Source organism: Furipterus horrens, unplaced genomic scaffold (genome assembly GCF_987537825.1).
Source record: "Furipterus horrens unplaced genomic scaffold, mFurHor1.1.pri manual_scaffold_1, whole genome shotgun sequence".
Taxonomy (NCBI): domain Eukaryota; kingdom Metazoa; phylum Chordata; class Mammalia; order Chiroptera; family Furipteridae; genus Furipterus; species Furipterus horrens.
The window spans coordinates 169,250,529-169,271,202 of record NW_028327171.1 but is presented as its reverse complement, the minus strand read 5'-3'; the positions used below and the strand labels follow the sequence as shown (position 1 = coordinate 169,271,202).

General features: G+C 36.9%; 1 protein-coding gene across 2 annotated transcripts in view; it reads left to right on the top strand.

Annotated features, from left to right (window-relative positions):
- The window catches only part of CHN1 (chimerin 1), a 161,899-nt gene that overhangs the window by 108,636 nt on the left and 32,589 nt on the right, over positions 1-20,674 (top strand). For both annotated transcript variants that reach the window (XM_090280829.1, XM_090280832.1), the window contains one exon: positions 8,259-8,336. In XM_090280829.1, coding sequence (XP_090136955.1) covers positions 8,259-8,336 — 78 coding nt within the window. The remainder of the gene's footprint in view (positions 1-8,258; positions 8,337-20,674) is intronic.

The following is a 20,674-nucleotide window of genomic DNA, read 5'->3' as shown; positions in this document are numbered from 1 at the left end:
TAAGGGAGTAAACCCCGACAGAAAATCCGGAGCCGGAGTCCCTAAGGCGGTTTGACGTTGTAGTCAACACCGGCAACTCCTGCGGCGCACCTGAAGCCAAGCTGTATTGACTCCGTCTTTCCCTTGGACCCTTCAGCTGCGAAGAGAGGGGGGGTCTGCTGCATGGGCAACAGCAGACCCTCCATATCACCCTGCCCAGGCTCTGTAGCTTCAGCTTCACTGGAGAGGACACTCCAGCGTCATCGCAAGATGTCGATTTAACACGGGAGGAGACAGATACCGTGTCACTCCCGAGTTGGACTGCACAGCCATTCTTGGCGGTGCAGATAGACTCTTAAGAAGCTACACCATCGTCTCTCGAGACGGACGGCTGCCAACAATGGACAGTGGTATTTGAGTTCACTGGCAAAGCTATTCTGGTTGTAGAAGACTCAACAGATGTCTTAACTCTATGCATTAAATATTCAGTTCATGAAACCCATTCCACATGTTCTGATTCCATTCTTATCAGCATCCTAGTTTTTTTGTTTCCAGTGTAGGTGTTCCACCACAAAAGGAAACAACAGTCAGCCACTTTATATCTCGTGTTTTAGTATAAGCTAGACAACCATCATTTTCCTTTTACCCATCAGTTTTATGATCTTGGTACTATAATGATGGTCTCTCTCTGAGAAACAGATATGATCTCCTTGGGCTGACAGATTAAGTTTCCAAGCCTGCAAGGCTGAGTACTAGACAAAAGTCCACACGTAGTGAATGAGCCAGAGCTGACTCGTGCAGACTCAGTGCAGACAGCCAAACTGTCTTCCCACGTAAGCACACCAGTCTTACATCCTTGCGTGTTGAATATGAACCTTTCTTTTTCCTTTTGAACTTATGTTAAAAATATAGAGAAGACTGTGGAATTCATTTGGTCCAGCTGGGACTCTTCTAAGTTAGAGTCTTGGCTGGTGTCAGTCAGAACCAGGCTTGGAAACCAGGCTGAGTCGCCACTTCACCCTCTCTTCTCCGGGCCTGGTGTTCTTTGTGCAGTGTGAGAAGCTCCCTCAAAACTGTCCCTTGGTGAATTTGATCATTCTGTTGTTTCTTGAAAGAATAGTAATGCAGGGCTGTACTTTTTTGCTTGCATTGTTTTCAGATGTCTTATAAGGGGACATGTTAAAGTGTGCAGAGTTTGGTAGTGTCTCTATGTAGTTTAAATTTATTATCCATAGAAATGAATGCACTAACATGCCTTATTGCTGTCTGTGTACATGGATATTAAGTTAATGCTAGAGGAGCTATGTAATGAAGACTGAGTTAGGAATTATGATGTGACTGATGTCAGTAGCATAAAAATTTAGACCCTGGCAAGATGTAAGGGCTTCTATGCAACATAAAAAGTTATTTATCTCCATATAACTTATGGAATTTATAGAGTTCTTTATAGAAGTCTCTAATGTTTGACTCAAAATGCATTTGAAAATTTTTTATTAAATGATGAATCTGGTAGATACTATAAACTCAAATGTAAGCAATACTGAAATGGCTAGTGATCTGAGGGATGCTAGAGTAGAAATGATCCAGAAACTTATTCAAATGATAGGTAGCCTTTCAGATTTGCATTTTAACCACAGATAATGTGAGAGGCAGGATAGTTTAGAGGAAAGACACTGAACTTGAAGTCATGTAGGCCAGGGGTCAAATCCTATTCTCACCATATACTAGTTAGGTGACCTTGGGCAAGGTACTTAATCTCCCTGAGTTTGTTAGTGTCAAGGATGGCTAGAGTGTAAGACTAGCCAAAGATTCCCAGTCAAAATAAGAAGCTGAATACTAGTGGTATTTCCAGCAAGAATGATTTTGTGGGAGAGGTGCCCTGCCCCCACCCAGTTAAGCCATTTCCTTCTATCTTATAGAACCAGATTATGAGGTGACTGTATCCTGAACACCTTGGATTTAGCTCCTACGCTCATTAAAAGGTAGAAGAAGCAGTTGCCAGGCTTTGAAGACACACACACACAGGAATTCAGATCTTTCTGACTATGATCTTGAGCAAGTCACTCTGTGAGCATTTCATCATCCATAAAATGTCCATTTTACAACATACTTCCAGAATTGTTGTGACCAATAAATAGGACAGTGATGTGAAGCATTAAACATTGTACCTGGACTCTTAACAAAGGCAGATAATCTCCTTTCCTTTCCACCTTCCACTTGCCTCTCAACCCTGCTTCCTCAACTAACACACATTATTTTATGCCTTTTAAAAAATAGGATTAGAAATAAAATTTGGGAAATTTGGTAGAGACCGTAATATAAATGGAGGGGCAGGAGTTTCCAGTCATGTCTGTATGGTGTAAAACAAAAGTAAGATTCATCTACAAACTCCTGGAGAGCAGAAAGCTTTGTCTTATACTACGCAGCATACCCTGCAGCAAATATTTGGTACAGCACTCCCATAATGCAATCATTTAGTGAGTGTTTACTGTCTTCATACAGTCTTTTTCCTCTTTTATGTTTCATCCTCTCTAAACTGCCCAGTAACGTGTTAGGTAGGTATGATTATCCATAATATGTAGATGAGGTAACCAAGACACCAAACAAATCTCCCCAGGTCAGGAATCAAACTGCAATGTCTCCAATTTCAAATCCCATCTCTTTTGTTATAACACACTGCCGCCTCCCTATAAAATAACTACCTTCATTTGGTTTTATTCTTTTAACCAAATATTTATTGAACCTTTATTTGTACAAGTTACTGTGCTAGAATCAAAGCTTATATTAAAATGTATAAGACACAATTCTGTATAAATAGCTACACAGGTTAACTATGATATGAGGTACAGTGTGATGTGACTCATAATTAATGAACACGTGAAAGGCTCTGAGGTTCACAGAAGGGCAAGGTCACATCTAATTGGTGTGACTCATCAAAGGCTTCATGGAGGGGAGGGGTGTTTGAAAGGAGGCTAGAAGGCTGCATTGTCTACGGCATGTACTGTGTGTTAAACTTGAGATCTAGAGATTTTAGTTACTATTACTTTTCTTACCATACACTGTTACTCATCGCTTGCTCTGTCTTGCCATCTAATGCTACTCTTCAAAACTGAAAAGAAAATAACTAAAGGAGCCACCTTGAATAGATAAGAGAAGAAAACAACTACCTCAGACTCCAGTTTCCTCTCATTTGGGTGTATATAGCATCGTGCTCAAGAGCCCAACTCACTCTTTCTTTCTTTCCTTTCCTTCCTTCCTTCCTTCCTTCCTTCCTTCCTTCCTTCCTTCCTTCCTTCCTTCCTTCCTTCTTTCTTTCCTCCCTCCCTCCCTCCCTCCCTCCCTCCCTTCCTTCCTTCCTTCCTTTTTTTTTCTTTTCTTTTCTTTTATTGTGCTATTACAGTTGTCCCAATTTTCCCCCCATGCTCTCCACTGTCAAGGGCCCAACTCTTAGCCACTGCCTACTAGCTGTACAGTTTTGGGAATTTAACTTCTGTAGGCCTTAATTCTTTCAACTATAAAATGAGGATAAAATATATGCCTCATAGGCATTTTTCAGTGGACTTAATGGAATTCTATATGTAAAGTGTTTAACAGGGTGCCTGGAACATAAGTACTTAATAAATGATAATCATAATTTATAGGTGCTGTAACTCTAAGTAGATAGGTATGGAGATATATAGTATACATTTGTCTGGAACGTCAAAACATCAATATTGGATCTGAATTTTAGAGTTAGCAGTTCTGATGACTTGAGAGCTCTTCAGCAAGATAACGCAGAAATGCAGATGCAGTTATTGAAGGCATGAGAGTGACCACACCCCAGCCATTTGAGAGTAGCTAAGAACTTTTTTACCTGAGCTGTTTTCTATCTCATTAGTACCCTAGCTAGCTGCCCAAGTTGTAGTTAACCCAGTTTTTTTTTTAATTTAATTATTTTAGGTGACACTAGTTAACAAAATTATACAGGTTTCAGGTGCACAGTGTAACAACCCATCATCTGTACACTGTATTTTGTGTTTACCACCCCAAGTCAAGTCTGTCCGTCACCACTTATCTGCCCTGTATCCTCTCCCACCCAGCAGGTACTGTACTATTGCCCATATCCATGAGTTCTTTTTGTTGTTTTTTTTTTTTCCTTTTTGCTCAATCCCTCCACCCTTCTAACCCCTACCCCCTCAACAACTGTCAGCCTGCTGTCTATCTGTGAGTCTGTCTCTTTCCTGGATGACACTACCATGTATATTTTTAATGCTTTGGTTGAATTTTAGTTCCTACAGCTGAAATACTTGGGGATGATTTATAATAAAAGCTCTGGATCAGAAATACTCAGAAAAGAAAAAAGAAAAAGAAAGCTACCTGGGTCATATGAGTGATTGTTCTCTTTAACTTAGTAATTTAAACATTGTGTTAAACATTGTTGGAGAAAAAAATACAGTTAAATTTGCCTTAGGAGTTGGTTTTTATCTGGGGTCTACTGAGAATTGGGTAACTTCACTGTAGGTTGTACATGACTGAAGAATCGGTTGCCTTTATATTTTTAGTCATCACATGACCGTCTGGGTCTAAGCTGAAGAGTAATTTAACTTAGGCAAGGAAAATTATTTCCATTGTATTTCCTCTTGAAATGGGAGCATTTTTGTCTCATATTAATCACATAAGAGTATAAATCTATGGAAATAAAATATCTGTAGATGTAAATATTAACTTCTGTAATAACTTAGAATTTTTTTAAAAGAATCAACTTTTAAAAGAAGGGACTACAGACTCACGTAAGTAAAAAAAATTGGGGGCCATTGAGAAAGTCAGTTATTCAGTATTTCCGATTTTGAGCCTGGTTTGAGGACCTCTTCATGCCCTAATTAAATGAGAATCCGCACTGAGCACATACCCCTACAGATGATGAAATCTGGGATAAATTGTTTGCACTAAGCAAATGGACTGAATTCATTTAAATATAGAGTTTTAGATTCTTTAAATACAGCATAATATTAGAATCATAATGGATTAAACTTACTACAGTATGAGGAAACAGATGGGAGATGTTTAGGGAACCAATATGAGAAAGCAAGCTTCTCACAGCACCTTAGTAAAAAGTATAGGCCAGTGCTCTTAAACAAAGGTGGGTCTGAGGTTATTGACCAGCCACCCCACTTTCCTTTTTAAAAAAAATTATTTCCAAAGAACTATTTTTAATAATTAAGTTTTAATTTTTTAATTTACTTTAAATTATAGTTGACATACTATATAAACTAACATATAATGTTAGTTTCAGATATACAACAACAATTCAACACTTATGGACCTTATGAGGTGGTCACAGTAAGTCTAGTAACCACCTGTCACCATACACAGTTACAACGATATTATTGACTGTATTTCCTGTGCTGTACTTTACATCCCCATGACTTATTTTATAACTGGAAGTTTATATCTCTTAATCCCTTTCCCCTTTTCTTCGCATCTTCCCACCACCTTCTCTTTTGGCAACCATCAGGTTCTTCTCGGTATTTATGAGTTTGTTTCTGTTTCATTTTATTTGTTCTTTCGTTTTATTTTTTAGATTCCACACATAAGTGAAATTGTATTTGTCTTGCCCTTCTGACATATTTCACTTAACATAATACTTTCTAGATACATCCATGTTGTTCCAAATGGTAAGACTTTATTCTTTTTTTATGGCTGAGCAATATTCCATTATACATCTACACACATCAGATCTTCTTTACCCATTCATCTGGCATTGGACACCTAGACTGCTTCCATACCTTGGCTATTACGGATAACGCTGCAGTGAACATGGGGGTGCATATGTCTTTTCATATTACTGTTTTCATTTTTTTCAGATAACTACCCAGAAGTAGAATTGTGGGATTGTACAGTAGTTCTATTTTTAATTTTTTGAGGAATCTCCATACAGTTTTCCATAGTAGTTGCACTAGTTTACAGTCCCACCATCAGTGCACAGGGTTGCGTTTTCTCCACATCCTCACTGAGACTGATTTGTTGTCTTTTGATAATAGCCATTCTGACTAGTGTGAGGTGATATCTCATTGTAGTTTCGATTTGCATTTTCCTGTTGATTAGTGATGTTGAGCATCTTTCCATATGTCTGTTGGCCATCTGTTTGTCTTTCGAGAAGTGTCTATTCAGGTCGTCTGCCCATTTTTTAATTGGATTGGTTTTTCGATGTTGAGTTGTATAGATTTTAAAATATATTTTGGATATTAATTCTTTATTGGAGATATCATTTGCAAATATCTTCTCTCACTCAGTAGGTTCCCTTTTCGTCTTGCTGAAGTTTCTTTCACTGTACAAAAGCTTTTTAGTCTGATGTAGTGTCATTTATTTTTGCTTTTGTTGCCTTGGCCTAAGGAGACATTCAAAAAAATACTGCTAAGACCAATATCAAGAAGTTTACTGCCTATTTTTTTTCCTAGGAATTTTATGGTCTCATGTCTTACAGTTAAGTCTTTAATCCATTTTGAGTTTATTTTAGTATATAGTGTAAGAAAGTGGTCTAGTTTTTTGGGTTTGTTGTTGTAGTTGTTGTTTTGCATGTATCTGTCCAGTTTTCCATTATATATTCTTGCCTCCTTTGCCGTAGATTAATTGACAGTATAAGCATATGTTTAATTCTAAGCTCTGTTCTGTTTCATTGAGCTGTGTGTATTTTTTTGTGTGTATCATACTGTTTTGATTACTTTAGCTTTGTAGTATAGATTGAAATCAGGGAGCATGGCACCTCCAATTTTGTTCTTCTTTCTCAAGACTGCTTTGGTTATTCGGGGTCTTTTGTGGCCCCATATAAATTTTAGGGTTATTCTAGTTTTGTGAAAAAATGTCATTGTTGTCTTGATAGGCATTGCATTGACTATAGATTGCTTTGAGTAGTATGGACATTTTAAGAATATTAATTCTTTCGATTCATGAGCACCCTAGGACCCCCATTTCTATATCAACAAACTTCCAAGGGTCCTTCCTGTAAGCACATTTATATATACATCTGGGGCCTGTGTACGTGAGGACTTATTCCCAGCTGGCTCCCACTATGACCTGGCTTCAAGCTCTTTCGATAATGGGTGTTGAGACTAAGAATTAAAATATAGATAGACCTATTTAAGTATAGACCAACAACAAAACGACTCATAATAGGGAGACAAAACTGACCACTTCAGGTTGTTAGCAATATTATATGCATGCTCCTTGTTCTACATGAAAATGTAGAACATTTTCTTTTTCATCAAAATGCTTATCAGCTTTTGCTCATCTTTAATAAAATTTGGTTTTAATTAATGAACCTCAGTCCATGTGCACAAAGTAGGGTATAAATCAGCCTTTCATAATTTACCTGGCAGTAGTGCATTCTTTTTAAAACCAGGCGCTGCATGTTGATTTTCCTTTGCTTTTAATAGGTAACAATATATTGCATTTTGTAATGATGCATGACTCATTCATTGCTCATTGTCTTCCCACTGTGGGTTTTCTTTTTTCCTTGAGCCAGCAAGAAAATCTTACATGAGAGGAGGGAGGAACAGAGACAGAGTTAAGGAATACAGTACTTAAATACTGTTGCTCGATTTTCATTGGTTATCTCCTTTCTTACGGTGACCAGTCTAATCCAGCCTTCCTTGGCAAATCCCTCCCCTCCCCCACCCCCTGCTAGGGGCTGCACAGGGTGTCTGTAGCTAGAAACTGATTGCAGGCAGTATGTAGGCATCTTTCATTCAGAATGGATGTTAATATATTCAATAGAGAAGAAAGCTTTTAGAGAAATGTATCACTTGTCAAAATTGGATGGCTTTTAAAAAGAGATAGATGCTGAATGTATGTTAGCATCGACTCTTTATTTCTGTTCAGACTCAAGTTTTCAGAAGCTTAAATATAGAGCCCTTTAAAAAAGAAGAAGAAAGAAGAATTTTTCTGGTTAGTCGACCTCTTTTTAAGAAGTGCTTCATCATCCTCCTCCACCTCTGTGATGTTTCTCTGCAGCTCTCTGTAGGGTAGGGTTCTGTGCTGGCTGGCAGAATGCTCATTTGTTAGCTGAACAGAGTTCATCAACAGACATAGATCAATATAGGTTTTATTCTTTCCTGTGAATTCCAAAAATGCCATCCAAAGAGTCTTGGTCGGGTAGGAAAACTAATAAAGCTGCATTTCACAAATCAAAACAAGAGGGCCGTCAGCAAGATTTATTGATAGCAGCCTTGGGAATGAAACTGGGTTCTCAAAAGTCGTCTGTGACAATCTGGCAACCTCTGAAACTCTTTGCTTATTCGCAGTTGACATCACTTGTTAGAAGAGCAACTCTGAAAGAAAATGAGCAAATTCCAAAATATGAAAAGGTTCACAATTTCAAGGTAAGAATATTTTTTAACCTTTTCTTATAAGAAAGGAAATGTACATTGCTTGAAATACACAATATTAAAGGACTCTCTGCTCCTGTCTTTTTAAAACTGGGATGACTGGACTAAAATGTTCTTGCTATTTAAGGAATGAAGATGTTTTAAGCAGAATACAGCTAATAGAATCCAACCCCGTTTTCTCTAATGCTGATTTAGTGTTCTGTTTAATCACTGTGTTTCAATGGTAAAAGTATTGACTGTTATTTGAAGGGCCTCATTTAATAATTTTTGTTTTTATTTATGATGTAAATATGCCTGTCTTTTTTGGGTATTCTGTGAGAGGATTAGATCTGATCTCTGTTAGTTTGTGGTAAAAAGCTTGGATATAAGAGTCATGTGCTGTTGCATCTGGAATGAGCAGATGGTCTGCATTTTCCTTAGTTTCTGTCTTTTCTCCTCCGTTAATGAATTGACCGTGATGAAAGGAGACTGACTACCATGGGAATGTTGGTGCTGCTGACACTAGCAGCTTCTCTTCAGTTTTGAGTATTTGTTTTCACCTTGTGTGTGTGGTTTTCAATTATTGTGTTACTGTGTATTACCAACTAACTTTCATCATCTTTTTATCAAAAGTATATGTGTGTTGCTTCAGGCTGTGTGTAGATCGGGCTTGTATTTGTAGCATTTGAAGTTATGTCCTTTGCAACCTAATTTGAAGAACATAAATGTGGGGCCATGCAGGAGACTTAGTTACACTTCAGGAGAGAATGGAGGCGCCGGCTTTCCCTAGTAACTTCCCAGGAGTTAAAACAACTTTATGATGATGAAGTTCCTAAGACATGAATATTTTTAGTTTTGACAAAATGTCATTCGTTTTTATGTTGGAATATCTAGTTTCAAAAAATGATGAAGCTGGAAACCCTGCTCTTTCATTGTTTATTAATTTATTCAACATTTATTCAGCAGATAAAATGTACCAGGCTCTGTAGTAGGAAATTTTATTCCAAATTTGCCATCCATCCTGATTTTTAACACCAGCATTTACTTCACTCAAATGCTAAGTACAAAGCTCCCAATATGTTCTGCTTTTTTTCCATAGTGAGGAATAGATTTTTATGATACTCAGATCATTCTGGGATAAAAGATGAATTTCAAAATGTATGGGCTACGTATAGATTGCTAATGTTTCGAGGTAAACCGAACAGCATTTTCTTCTCCCTCTTCAATCTTAAAGGCTTACCTTTCAGCCAGTAGTATCCAGTCTCAACCACATCTTCCATTTATGAATCTAAACAACACATACAGGTTACTAGGCCTCAGTTTCTTCTTGCATGATATACAATTTGGTCTTACAGGATTTTTATCAGGAAAATGATCCCAAATGAATTCTTTTGCAAATACAAAGTTTATATTCTTGTTAGGTCACAGAAATACCATTTAGTTTCCTGACCAAGAAACCAAGCATACTGTTTAGAAATGCTGAGATTTTAAAGTATATCTCCAAAGATGTCCCCTCTGGTGTGTCTAGCAGGAACAGATTGACCTATCAAGGGCTCCATTTTAGTGCTAAGTCAAGTTCATTGTACCTGCTTTCCATCAATATTGATTAAAAGTAAATAATAGGTCTTTTCAATGATTTACATAAATAAGTATATATTCTCTATGTTTTTGGTGGTATTTCCAGCAATTTCTCCATTTTAGTCTAGCACATGGCCTTAATGAGGAAATTTTGTTCAACCAGAGCGTGCTGACTCTGGAGCCAATTGTGACTTTTAGCTTAGTACCCAAACTGTTTTAAAGATATTTGTCTTTTTTTAAAGAAGGCACATTAAAAAGTAAGTCTTCTTCCTTTTCTGGAGCTCAAATATTAAAACCAGCTTGGGCATACTGTTTAAAAAAAAAAAAAAGGCATGCTAAAGAAAGAGCTTGTGTTAGATAATGAGTTGCATTACATATGTTTTAGAATTGCTAATAAGGTCAAAAGTCTCAGAATTTTACTATTTCCATTGAAATTACTGTTCGTTATTTAAAAAATGTTTGTGTGGGGTGGCATTATTTTTTTAAAAGAGAGAAGAGGGGAATCATACTTGGCTTCTAAGAACATCCCCAAAAGCATTTAGACTGCAGCGCAAGCAGTTCTCTCCCACACAAATGTTCACTTAGAAGGTCACTGCTGTGATATGTAAGTATATACAGTTCAGAGATTTATTGTGGGAAAAACCCTGAGCATTTACGTAATGATTGTTCACGTGGCCTTGCCATTGACTTTTTTCTCTGTTGGTAAAAGTGTATTCTGCCCAACCACAAGCCCACTCACCAAATCCTCATTTCAATGTGGTTTTCTTTTTTGTTTTTTGAACTGCCTTGTTATGTAACGGTGCTCTGTGGTGTTGAACAGCTGCCAAATTTTATTTCAGAGAGTGAAGCCAAGAGTGTCTTATACCTTTGGTGAAAGCATTCACCAAGGTGAAATCTAAAAAAAAAAAAAATCAACTGGGCCTACCTCCAGACAGGTTTGTTTTTTAAGGTTTTTTGTGTTTTGTTTTGTTTTTTTAGGGGAAAAACAAAACAGGAAGCCTTCCCATTTTTCTGTGTTATGTAACATGGGTCTTTTTTTTTTTTTTTTTTCTTCTGTTGTTACTTATAAGGATTTGATAAAGAATTGATCACAAGAAAGATCATTGTCTCTCTTGGGGGAGGCATCGTTTCCAAATAAATGTACCATATTTCTTTTTTAAAGATTATAAGTTATCAACATAACTAAGAAAATAATTTTAACTGTTTCCTGGATCAACCTCTCATTTTAAGGACTGTCCCCATCATAACTTGAGAAAGAGCAAGCTAGTTTTTGGAACACACTTGAAACTAAACAAAAACCCTCTGACATTAGAAGTGGGACACAGGCACCCCACCAGCAGTGAGTACATCCCACATTGGAGGCTCTCTGGATAGAATGATAACTAAGTCCCAGCCGTTGCTTATTATTTGTATGACCTTGGCCGATTGCTTCATCTCTCTAAACCTCTGGTTCTGTATCAAAAAACAGTTGAGTTCCTGGTAGCCACTATTGTTATTACCCCTAAATGGATATTTTTTTTTCTGAATCCATACTAAGACTGTTTTTCTTGGCCAGTTATAGAGGTCATGATGCAGTTGAGAAATCTGGCATGACTGTATGGGCCAAAGAAAGCTCTTGCTTCTTTCTTAGCTCCTAGGCAGCCTTAGTTAGTTACATAAGAGCAGTTGCATTTTCATGCACCACAGAATATAGTGAAATCCTGTTTTTCTTTCACTCCTTCCAAGTTAGAGTGTTCAGTGTTTCATATGGTATGTTTAATTCAGATAGCTCTATAAAATAAAATCAAGATTGCATATAATAATAACAGAAACCTGGCTACTTAGGCAAATTAAACAGTTAAAAAGAAAACATTAAGAATTTTAGTGAGTAGATACTTTAAAATATGAGTTTAATGAGTAGATACTTAAAATATTTTTTCAGGTTGTCTTGAAGTGGTGACTGGTTGATTTTAGAGTTTCAGATGCTTGCATTCTGCATATAAATGAAAGATGTAACATAATGTTGCCAAGATAATATGAAAGCAATGATTCCTGAAATGTGAATTGATACTGCAATTAAAAAACTATAAGGTGAACCTTGTAAAAATTGCTGATTCAAGACCTACTGGGATAAAGCAGTAATAGTGAGCCCATCAGTCCTGGCCAACAGACCAGATATTCTGCATTTGATAAACTGACAGGACAGAATGGCCAGCTTTCCTGCTCAAAGTGGTCTTTTCCTTCCTTTTGAGGATATATACTCAAGCCCTATGGTCTTCATTTGATTCACATTTGATAATTGATACAAAATGAACCAAGTAATAAAAATTGATGTAGTATGAAATGTGGAGTTAAATTACGTGATCTCTGAGTTCTCTTACTGCTGTAAAACTCTCTGATTCAATTGTATTGAGAAGCCTTTGATTTGTTATTATATTGTTTTCCATTATTAAAATTTTATTAAGGCCTATATAGAAACAAGTTTAATATATTGGTTTTCAATAAGAATTAAAATAAACTATATATGAAAGACTATCTTTTAAAACTAGTTGTATTAACAGTCAGTAAAGTGTCATATTCAGGGAGCGAGCCTCCCACGTTCCCCACTTCTCTTCTCCATTATTCCATCACTGTCCCCATATCTAGTATTAATAAAACACGTTGTAGAAGCTCAAGAAGATGCTGTTGAATGACTAATAAGTGATCACACAGCATGGCATGGGGACCTTGGTGGTGGTGGTAGTTGGTTGTTACTTTGAAACCACTTCCCATGGCAGCTGGAAATTGCAACACAAAAGTAAATTCTTCTCATCTTAAAACCTGTGTTGTTACAAATAGGCTTTTTAAAAATCAAATTCATGTGAGTTTAAATTAAATAAATCCCCAAATATCATGGTACCTTATACTTGACAGGAGTATCTATGTTCACATTTTAAGTGCTTAGAAATTTGAATATTGTTTTGAATTAACAGTAATATAAAATAAGTTAAATACAACTATGACAAAATGGAAAAAGCAACCTGGGATGTCATGTTACTAAGCTTCAGCTATAATGTCACTCATCATTGCTTCTCCCATATATAGGAACATGGAGTGTTCAAAATTAATATTTTAAAGGAATCATGTTTTTCCCCAAATAGGTATATTTATGTGTGTGTGTGTGTGTGTGTGTGTGTGTGTGTGCATGCATGTGTACACACACACACAATTTCTGATTATTAGTGTGGGTGACTTGCAAGAAAAGGTAAAAATAAAGATCATTGTGGAGAAGGGATTATTTCTGCCAAGGGCACAGTCAGACTTGTAGTGAGCTGGTGAAGAGAGGGTAGGAGTTTTGACAAGATCATCTGTAAAGTCCCTGTAGGCATTGTGTTTCTACTGCTGTTTGGTAGAACCCTTATCAGATGCTATGGAAGCCAAAAACAATGAGCACACTTCTGCCCCTGCTGGTGCTGAGGAGGACTGCAGACTCAGCATGCACTTCCATCCAGGCCTCTCCGTTCTGCCCCTCAGCACTGCGGCCCTCTTGTTCTCAGGCCTGTCTGTCCTTCCTATAGCTTGTAATTCTGGCTGCGGAACTGGTTATGACACCTCAAGTGCAAGTCTAGATCATTAAGGTCATTGGGAAGGTTACTGCTTGCCATTAATAATCCAAAAAGAAACATTTCACAAGATTCTTGCTACTTGGCACATAGTTGCTTATATTTCTTCATAGACATTTTATAGAACTAGACAGTTTAAAATGATATACTTAACTCAAGAGAAACCCATGATTTCATGGATTGGAAGAATATTGCTAATATAGTCATTCTACCCAAAGTGATCCACAGAATCAATGCAATTTGTATTAAAATCCCAATGACACTTTTTACAGAAATAGAAAACACAATCCTAAAGTTCATAATGGAACCACAAAAGACCCCCAATAGCCAAAGCAATGTTAAGCAAGAAGAACAAAGCTAGAGACATCACACTTCCTGATTTCAAAATACATTACAAAGCTGTAGTAATCAAAACAGTGTTAAAACAGACATATAGACCAATGGAGCAGAATAAAAAGCCCAGGGGAAAAAATTCATGCATCTGCAGTCAACTGATCTTCAACAGGGCACGATCTTCAGTCAACTGATCTTCAAATGGGGAAACGGTAGTCTCCTCAATAAACGGTGTTGGGAAAACTGCATATCCACATGCAAAAGAATAAAATTGGTCCCTTATCTCACAACGTATACAAAAATCAACTCAAAAAAAACAGACTAAAGGCTTAAATATAAGCCCTGGAGCACAAAAATTGCCAGAAGAAAACATAGAAAGAAAGTTTCTTGGCACTGGTCTGGGCAGTGAGTTTTTGATGACACCAAAGCACAGGCAACAAAGGCAAAAAAAGACAAGTGGGTTTTCATCAAACTGAAGAGGTTCTGCACAGCAACGGAAGCAGTCAGCAGAGTGAAAGGCAACCTATGGAATAGGAAAAAGGGCTTAATATCCAAAATATATAAAGAACTCATACAACTCAATAGCAAAAAAACAAATAATCCAAGTTTAAAATGGACTTAGGCCCTGAATAGACATTTCTCAAAAGACAATTATGCAGATTGCCAACAGGTATACAAGAAGGTGCTCAACATCACTTAGCATCAAGAAAATGCAAAACCACAATGAGATATCACCTCTCAGAATGGCTATTATCAAAAAGACAAAGGATAACCAGTGTGGGTGAAGATGTGGAGAAAAGGGAACCCTCTTATACTGTTTGGTGCAAATGTAAATTGGTGTAGCAATTAAGAAAAACAGTATGGAAATTCCTCAGAACAATTAAAAATAAGACTACCTTGTGATCCAGCAACCAGTTGCCTTTTAACTCTGCTGACTGTTTCCTCTGCTGTGCAGAAGGGTTATCATTACATGGAGTCTGCATGTCTGTTTTTTCTTTTGTTGCTTTAAAATTTGGAGAGAGATTTGGAAGTTTGCCTTTCTTACTTAGAGGCTGTTAGTGAAATTTATTGGGTGTCCTATTTCTTTTGTGGAATTAAGAAAATAGTAGTAGTTTTAATTTGGGGAGAGATTTACAAATTTGTCTTTCTCACTAGGAGACTGTTAGTGGAACATAGTAAGTGTACTATTTCCTTTATGTAATTAAAAAACCAAATCATTTTTTTAAAAACCCCAAACCTCAGGCCAGCCTTTAAAATTGAGACATAGGGTTCCCACTTCCAAACACCTTAAGAAGGACCCTGGCTCTGTCTTGCAGCAGAACCTATCCTGCTTCTCTTACTCCCAACCAAATATCTTAATTTAAGACCCTCTGGCAGACAACTACAAGTAATGTGGCATTCATTTTTTCCAGAATGCATGTCTGTCCTGCCGACTTAGTGTTGAGGAAATTTGCTATTTCTAAAATGTATACCAAAGTAGAGAACCAGCCTGGCATGTGACCCCCAACAGAATAACAAGTTAAAGATGTAAACCCATAGGAAGAACACGTAATTTTAGAAAGACTTCTTCCAAAATTCTGCTTTCTTAATACCTTAATTTATGTGTCCACACAATAATATAACCCTCAAGGACTGGCTTCTTCCCACATTTGGGATATGTTGGTACTTCAAAGGCAACTTTTTTAGTCACTTGTATCATGTATCCATGCCCCGTGATTTTACTAAGGATTAAGTCCTAATTCTATCCTGCCTACTTTTAAAATTAATAGATATATATGTAATATTTCATATCTATTTTTCAAAACCTTATTTAACTGACAGATTATACTATCATACCTCATCTTCTTCATGACCCACTATGTCAACATTCCTCAAAGGACAAAGAGTCTTACTTAGGAATGAGGCCTCCTGTGACTTTAATAAAATTGTCAAAGCTTGTGCCTAATGAATTTGTACATGTCATAATACCTTGCCTCACTTATTGTCTATGTTGTCAAGTTCCCTGTAATCTCAGTACACTTATTATCATTATTAGTCAGTATTCATTATCTGTATATAACAGTACATGACACAAAATATCATTGCCTTCATCAAAGAGCCTAAAGGGCAGAGCGGAGAGACGTGTATACCAAAAAAAGAGTGGGATAAAGGGTTAAGAAAAATATATTTAAGTAAAGAGAATACATGCAAATATTAATTTTTCTTTCTTAAATATCTTACTACAGTAATTCTGGCATCTGGGAAACCACCACAAATTCTATTTCTGATAAACACCAAGAACACGAGTAGTTGGTTGTTTTTTTTCCAGGTCACTCTTCTTAAATTATCTTAAGATTGCAAAATAGGAGAGCTAGTAAGGAAGGGTAAATAGCCCAGCAGTGTCACACTTCTGAAGAATATCATCAGCTACTTATTCTCTATATTTTTATAGTCTTTGAGGAACTTGGGTTTTTTTGTTTTTGGTTTTTTGGGGTTTTTTTCAGTGTTAATCCAGATGTAAAAATTTAAAAGAAAACAACACATCTAGTTTAGGTCATGGGAACCAGAGGGTTTTTGTTGTATTAAGTGATATCCTCCAGTTTGTTGTATTAGATGTGTTTGGGCTCTCTGTGTGAATGGATTTGCCCAAACCAGGCCTAAAATGTCAGGCTCACTCTTTCTCTTTTGTAGAACTCCCTTTGTTTGGAGTTCCCGCACTTACATGTGCCACACCCTAGTCGGTGCTTGTGGCTCTGCTCACAAGCTTGGATAGTGTTCTTGTCCATAAAGAGAAGGTCTTTCTCTAGAAAATCATGTGATTTTGCTATGATGGTTGCTTTTATAGCTTATTACTCCAAAATTGTATGACATTGCTTCAGTGTGTGTCATTTATAAAAATCCATTTGGAACTCATGACTGAAATTTATACCATTTGTTGGAACAGATAGGAGACCCCATTTCAAGGGTCAGAAAGTCCAACCCATGTACTCGAAGGCAAAAAAAGGAAATTACTGGCTCACAGAGTAGAAAAAGTCTGGTGTTAGTTGACCCAGGAGCTTTAAAATGCCACCAGAACTCTGTCTCCAAGGTCTGTCTTCATTTTTAGGCTCCTGATGACAAGATATCTGGCAGAAGCTCCAGGTCTGAACCCTCTCAGATTCTCATCAGCTGCAGAAAGTGACTGAGCAAAGGGTCTGGGCCTGGCAGGCAGTCACCCAATTAGCTTCTGTGCCCTTCTCTGAACTGGTAGCTCTGGTTTCAGGAGAACAAAATTTTCTTACTGGCCTAGATCTAAGTCACATACTCTCCCCTGGAGCTGGGGATAGGGTCAGTTCCATACAGGTCACATAGATTGAGCAGTGTTATCCAAAAATAAGACATTTATTCCATGTGGCTGAAAAATAAGAAATGCCCACTACATTAAATGACAAATGAAATCACCAATTACAAGATCCTAGTATACAACCTGCTGAACACAACAATGTTAGTGCAACATTTGGCGGGGAGAGATGTGCTTGTAGGGCATGGTGACAAAAGAATTCTAAAGTAGTTCAGCCTATATAAGGGATATTGAGAATTTCTGACTAGGTTAATACTCTTTTACACATGTAGAAACAAGCCCAGAGAAGTCAAAGTTTCAAGCTCACATAAAAGATTAGTTTCAGAAACAAGAATATGATCTGAACTTTCACTTTTGGCAACAATGAAGGAAATAGATATACCTTCCCATCTAAAACAACTAGAAAATCAGAGAAAGTGTATGAAACAATAGTCAGACATTGTACAACAGGTGGCACAGTACTGTAATACTTGAAAGAGAGAACACAGAAAAGATGAGTCTTAAGATGGATTGCTCTTGCTTACTGCCTGAAGGGAGTCTCCAGGCCACCGCAAAATGGAAGTGGAATCCAAAGAAAACCCAGTGGTCCAGCCAAGTTACAACACGGAGATTGTTGTTTGGCGAGGCAGAGTAGCTAAAATGTGTGATACAGAGTACCTGGAGGACAAAAATATACACAGAAGCAGCTCTGGAGATCTGGTTAGGAGTGTTTTTTTAGTCTTTCAGTACTTAGCTACACATGCATGAGAGGAAACTATTGGAAAACCATCAGAAAGCAATAGGCTGAACAATTACTGAAATTCACCCAGGACTGGGAAATAGTTTGCCCACCAGTTGGCATGGAAAGTCATAATATATGAGACATTGTTCAAAAGTCCTTAGATGGGTATCTTAAGTGTATGGCAAAATTAGCAGTAGACTAAAGGCTATAGTGAGGAAAGAAATAGAAGCTAAATGATCCAAGTGAAATCTCAAGAGGTGAAAAATATATCTACAATGAAAAATACACTGGATTGTATTAGCAGTATGTTAGGTACCACTGAAGAAAAGATCAGTGAACCAGGAGACATACGTATTGAAATTATCTAAAATGAAAGACTGAAAGAATTTTGTTTTAAATGAACATAACTTCAGTGACCAGTAGGACAATATCAATCAAATTTAAATGTAATTGGAGTCAGAAGAAGCAGTGATGGGGAAGAGGGAACAGAACAATTATTTGAAAGTACAGCCATGCATAGCTTAATGATGGGGATACATTCTGAGAATTGTGTTGTTAGGCAATTTTATTTTCGTGCACAGGTCACAGAGTGCACTTACACAGACCTAGATGGTATAGCCTACAATCACCTCCACGGTATGATGTAGCCTGTTCCTACAGCATGTTACTGTACTGGGTACCTTGGGTGATTGTAACAGAATAATAACTTGTGTGTGTCTAAATGCATACCAAAAAACCATAGAAAAGGTACAGTAAAAATACAGTGTATAAAAGAAAGTGTTTGTTCACAGGTGCACATATTGGGGAGTCAGTGTGAGGGCCATGGAGGGAGGCTCCTCTGGAGAGAGTAGTTGTCAGGAGGAGGGAAGGAGGAAGAGGGGAAAGGGAGAGAAGAGAGTCAGAGAGATAAAGCTTGAAACAGGAAGTAATAAAAGGGAAAGGGTTGGGAGGAAAAAGAGTGAAAGAAAAACGGAGGGAAGGAAAGTGAGTTTCTGCGCACGCGTGAGTGCACGCACCCAGGTAGGTGCAAGGCAGGTGGACAGCAATGCTGAGCCTCCTCGTCTATTTAAACCACCTCGAGGTTACAATAAATTCAACGTTGTAGTCGGGTGCAGCCCCCCCCTTTTTTTTTTTCCCATATTGCAAACAAACTTTTTGCTTTAATCCATTATGATCTTATAGGACCATCATCGTATATGTGGTTCGTTGTTGATCAAAATGTCATTATGCAGCTCATGACTGTATAATGACAAAAATTTTGTAAATTTGATGAGAACCTATAGATCCAAGAAGTACAGTGAACTCCGAATAGAAAAAGTAAGAAGGAAACCACACCATGGCACATCCTAATTAAATTGTTAAAAACCAGTGCTAAAGAGAACATTAAAATTGTAAGAGTAGACACAGAGAGACAGAAAGAATCCAGGTTATGGTATAAAACAAGTTCCTTGCTAAAGTAATATTTGGCCTCAGCCTGAAAAGTGGAGTTGTTTATCCCTTCCATATGATAACAAAACATTTAGAGGACATCTCTAGGATCTAGAAATTAAGCATGTGTCCGGTTTCTCTTGAATTTTATTTTCACATTTTAGCTTCTTAATGTGTTTATAGTTTTATGGTTGTATAAGGTCTTAAATGTTCATACTCACTCACAAAAATAAAATGTACAATTATTTAGAGAAAAGAAATTACTTTCATACTACCGTCTTCTTGATTAACATCTTTAAAGATTATTCAGTGTAGGAAAAACATGTAAAAAGAAGAAACATAAATTATTTTCCTTTGTCACTGGTACTCCTATATATCTTACAAAGTTTTAAAAAAGAAGTGGGGGAGAGGAGAATACATATTACATCCAGATGAATAAAGAATGACAGCAGAGTTCTTCATCAGAAACTATGCAAAACAATGGAGTGACATCTTTAAAGTACTCAACGAAAATCACCAACCTAGAATTTTATATCCCACAAAAACATCTTTTATAAATATGAAGACAAAATAAAAATACTTCGTTTTTATTCAAAGAAAAGCTGAGTGAATTTATCACCAGGGGACCTGTACTATTATAATATTAAAGGAGGTTCTTCAGACACAGAAGGAAAATATCAAATGGAAATTTAGGTCTATACAAAAGAATAAAAAATGCCAGAAATGGTGAACATGGGTAAGTGTAAAAAATGGTTTTTCTTCATTTTAGTGCCATTAAAAGATAATGACTGTTTAAAGCAAAAATAGTAGTATGTAGTTTATACAAATAAAACATGTGACAACCGTAGCACAAAAAATGGGGTTGGAAGTGTGACAGTCTACTGTCTTAAGATTCTGTGTACCTGCAGTGATATAATATTGTATGAAGGTAGACTGAGAAGTTAAAGTATACACTGTAGCTCTTAGAGCAAACTCTAAAAAGAAAAATAGTTATGTGAACAGTGGAAACAAAATTGATTCATTAAATATGTGCCATTCAAAAGTGTGCAGGAAAGAAAAAGGAACAAAGAACAAAATACTATGCAGGAAACAAAAGTAAGATGGCAGATTTAAACCCAGTCGTATTGATAGTCACATTACATGGAAATGCCCCAAACACTCCATTAAAGGCAGAGGTTGTCACATTAGCTAAAAGGCGATATCCAACTACAGCTCTCCAGAAGAAACCTTTGAATGTAAAACACAGAGAGGCAAAAAGAATAAGATGTACCAAACAATAATTCAAAGAAAATTAGAATGGCTATGTTTATAGTAAACACAGTTTTCAGATAAGAAATATTATTGGGATTAAAGTTCATCAAGAGGTCATAACTATTTAAAATTTACATGCACC